The 4,268-nt window shown below is 32.4% G+C and overlaps 1 protein-coding gene across 1 annotated transcript; it reads left to right on the forward strand.

Moving 5' to 3' along the window:
• Positions 1–2,557: 2,557 nt before the first annotated feature.
• Positions 2,558–3,684, forward strand: LOC131046313 (transcription factor MYB13-like). Its single transcript, XM_057980019.2, has 3 exons — positions 2,558–2,693; positions 2,790–2,919; positions 3,009–3,684. The coding sequence occupies exons 1-3, from the start codon at positions 2,561–2,563 to the stop codon at positions 3,682–3,684; spliced, it is 939 nt and encodes a 312-aa protein (XP_057836002.2). The 5' UTR covers positions 2,558–2,560.
• Positions 3,685–4,268: the final 584 nt, after the last annotated feature.

Genomic DNA, 4,268 nt, shown 5'->3' on the forward strand with positions numbered 1-4,268 from the left:
AGAGAGTTTGACTCCTAAAGGGAAGGTTCTCTATCCTAGGGAGAACTTTCTAAGTTCAATTTTCGTGCATCTTGGAATTATCACTTTTTGAAGTGACTTCATAGTCACATGGGAGAAGCTACATGTTGCAAAACACCCCTAACCCATAGGTATACCCTTTGGACCTTTGGAAAAGCCTAAAAACTTATCCTAGGAGTCCATTAAACCCTTTGGAAACCCCACTGAAGTTTACCTACGGGTCAAGCTTGAGTTGACCACTCCCATGACTCCCTACCCAAGACAAATTTGGGACCACACTCATGTTTTTGAATGGCTTTGGTAGAAACAAAACTCCCTCCAAGAGACAAGTCAACTCAATGACACTTAATCAGCACATGTGTCAAGTGACACAACAAAAATAAAATATAAAAATCACACATGGAAAATTGGTCTCTTGAAGGATTACACAATTACATATAAATTAAATTTTACATTCAAGCATTATACACATCACAAATAAAATACATTACAAGGGGCGGGGTGTTGTCTCTCCAAATAGACAACTCCCGGCTTAACAAACGCACATTGGTCTAGGCTTGATTCTCCATAAATTCCATGGTCACATGGATAATTTCCTGCGCATCTCAATTAACACATTAGTAACTCAAAATACTCACAATTATTCATAATCAAATACATGGATTCTATTGCAAATCAAACACTCATACATTAAGCAACAATAATTCAATTCCTCATTTGTTTTCACATTCAATTTCACATAAGCAACCAACATAATTTCCCAAAAATGAACCATTCATAAATATGCATCATTTTTCTTTCATCAAAATAAAATCCTGCAAATGACATTCACCATCATAATGTAATTCTATTCTAGTAACATATCTAAGGTTCCATAATCATCATGCATGAAATAAAACATCAACAAATGTCAGTGCGGTCCAAATCATGGTATCATATGTGTTCTAAGTCCATAATGCATAAAATAAAGCATCCATAATAGTCTCAATATGCAAATAACTGAAAATGTCAAACTGAATCGGGGTAGGGCCTCACAAAGAATTTGCTAAGCAAAAATATCAATCTTCGACTCAAGAATAATTGATCAAACAACCTCAAATAATGCACTAAGAAAAATAATCAATCTTGAATTCAAGAATAGCTAAAGAAATCTACTTTAAAATCTACACTGCAAGTGTACATAGAGAATTAGAGGCACCAATAGAAATTTAATTAGGCCACCATGAGAAGATGGGCCATAAGAAAAAAGAAAATATTGTAGGGCCTATAATTATAAAATCTTGGTGTTGGAAATGGTATACTTTTGAAATAGTATAAGTTTTGTATAGTTATAATTACTCCTAAAAAATAGAATTAGATATTTTTTATATTTTTGATATTTTTTCATTTAAAAATAAAAGTAAAAATATGTGTAATTAAGTCTATGTAACTAATATACAAAATATACAAATTTAACATATATATTAAAAAAATATTAATATAACTTAAAAATAAAATTAAAATATGTGTAAGTAATGTAAAATTTTAACATCCATAATATATAACTAATTAAGCGATTTTAACATATGTAAGTTAAAATTAATGATTAGTTACACATATTTAAGTTAAAAAAAAATTAAAAAATAAACTAAAAGTAACTAAGTTACTTAGTTAAAAATATTTAAGTAACTAAGTTACACATATTTAAGTTAAGAAATATCAAAAATTTACTAAACTAAAAATAAAAGGAACTAAGTAACTAAGTTACTTAAAAATATTTAACCAAGTTACACATATTTTTTATATTTTTTAAAGCTTCTTTTTAATTATATTATACTTTGATTTTTAAGTTATATTAATAATTTTTTTAATATATGTGTTAAATTTTTATATTAGTTACACATATTTTTACTTAATTACAACTTTTTTACTTTTATTTTTAAATTAAATTTATTATTAAAAAAAGAAATATATAATTAAAAAATTAAACTGTTATTTACCTAATGTATATTAAAAAGTTAAAAAATAATATTATTAAAATTTACATATATGTTAAAATCACATAATTATATATTATAATACAATTATATTAAAATAAATAAAAATAAAAAAATTAAATATTTAACTTATGAGCTGATGGATCGATGGTAGTGGACGTGTACGGTTTGATTGACGTTTGCGCGGTTTGATTGACGTTTGCGCGGAAGGACGGAAGGCGGTGCAGTGCAGTGCGGTCAGGACATGGGGGGCATCCATGGAGAAGGCATGGCATGCGCGGGCCATTTTCTCCGCTGCATAGCCATTGCCCATTCCTTTCCACTGTCCCACACTGATTATTTTGTTTATATGTATTTGCACCTATCGCTTTTAGTTTTGACCCACAAAATTTGAACTATCCCATCACTTGGTCAAGCTTGGCTGCTCTTCAAAATGACAAATATGAACTTTTATTCATTGTCTGTTGCCAGGAAATTTCGAGCACCTAAATATGGAGGACTGGTATTTAAAATTTCTGTGTCCTCATCTACATCCGAATGAAACGTGTGAAGTGCAAAACAAAACAATGGGCCGAGCTCCATGCTGTGATAAAAACAGAGTAAAGAAAGGTACATGGTCTCCTCAAGAAGATCAAATGCTCATTCATTTTATTCGCATGAATGGCCATGAGAACTGGCGTGCACTGCCTAAGCAAGCAGGTTTCAATTCTACACACTGTTTTAATTTTTATTACAAATTTTTCTTTTTCTTTATACAATCTAAAACTGATAAGCATTCTTCTCTGGCAATGGCAGGACTCCTAAGATGCGGTAAAAGCTGTTGTCTAAGGTGGGTTAATTACCTCAGACCAGACGTTAAACTTGGAAATTTTAGTTTTGAAGAGGAAGAGACTATTATTAAGCTTCATCAACTTAAGGGCAACAGGTTTGTTTACTGTTCTCACTATCTTTTCTTATTGATTTGTTTGTTCCACCATATCCTTGCTTAATGGATTGAATTGTGTTATAATACAGGTGGTCGGCCATTGCCTCACGCCTGCCTGGAAGAACAGATAATGAGATAAAGAACGTGTGGAATACCCATTTGAAGAAGCAGGTTTCCCGCATGGGAATCGATCCTGTAACAAATCATTCAACGTCGCCCAGCGCGGGGCACATTGAGAAAAGTCCATCAATGGAGAAGGGCAATTTAGATCTAATTCAAGCAAAAGCTTTGGCTGATTCGCCAGCCACAATCTCTAATTCTTCCGACACATTGTATGATTCACACAATCTGTCAAGCGGAATCCTTTCATCGATAAATAGTATACATAGTGAGGTTATAAATGGGGGGTCAAGTTCAAGTTTAGGTTGGCTTGAATCGAGTTGTATAGATTCATTTGCTGGGCCAATTGGGTATAATCAACAGCCACCAGATATTGAAGATGGCCCATCTAATATTGAAAATCAGTATTATGCTACCGAAATAAGCACAAATGAACTAATGTGGGAGCATAGCTCAAATGGGGAAGCTCACTATTTCACTTCAGACTATCTAGAAGATGATTTCTTGAGCTGCATGGATGGTGCAGTCAAAGATCCTCATTTGTTCAAAGATATAGAGTTGCAGAGTAATCGTGATGATTGCGATGGCTTTGGTTACTGGTTAAATATTTTGAAGCAAGCCGGGTCATCACCCATGCTATTGTAGGTCTCTCTGCTTCAATTGCGGCCCTTACAAATGGAGTGGTAATTTAATTTTCAGGCCGCTTGGTTTCCCATTAAAGGAGCGGCAGGGGAAATCAGTACAAACTGAATCAACAATTATAATTTATTTACCTTTGTTTCTTTAACGAGTCTTTCCTGAATCCCAATAAATGGTGAACTGATCTTCTTCGTTTCCATAAATGTGTGATTGACCAATTCAATCTATCCAGCGTAATTTAAAAAATTGCATACTCAATTGTAAGATCATATGTTTTAATTTAGTTTATTTTGTTTAGTGCTTAGTGCACAATCCTTTAAAGTGTTTGTATTTTTTAATTTGCTTTGAAGTTAGTGCTTCTATGATATATTTTTTTCAATCCATCCAGCGTAATTTAAAAAATTGCATATCGTGGATAGGGAGGCAATTTGCAGAAAAAAGTAGACATATGGAACAAGGTTTTTTTTTTTTTTTTTGTAAATTGAAAGACAGTAATGGTTTTGCTTCATTGTATGATAACGAGTATATGGAATAAGGTATTAATTTGTCTTGAGGTTAAGAGTATGTAGAGTTCTTTATTATCGTGGTTG

The sequence above is a fragment of the Cryptomeria japonica genome, chromosome 2, assembly GCF_030272615.1.
Source record: "Cryptomeria japonica chromosome 2, Sugi_1.0, whole genome shotgun sequence".
NCBI lineage: Eukaryota > Viridiplantae > Streptophyta > Pinopsida > Cupressales > Cupressaceae > Cryptomeria > Cryptomeria japonica.

What these genes read in the sequence shown, in the direction of transcription:
- LOC131046313 (XM_057980019.2), top strand. Translation starts at nt 2,561, where the DNA reads ATGGGCCGAGCTCCATGCTGTGATAAAAACAGAGTAAAGAAAGGTACA. An exon ending in TGCACTGCCTAAGCAAGCAG is followed by an intron (nt 2,694 to 2,789) that starts GTTTCAATTCTA and finishes TGGCAATGGCAG; the next exon opens with GACTCCTAAGATGCGGTAAA. An exon ending in CATCAACTTAAGGGCAACAG is followed by an intron (nt 2,920 to 3,008) that starts GTTTGTTTACTG and finishes GTTATAATACAG; the next exon opens with GTGGTCGGCCATTGCCTCAC.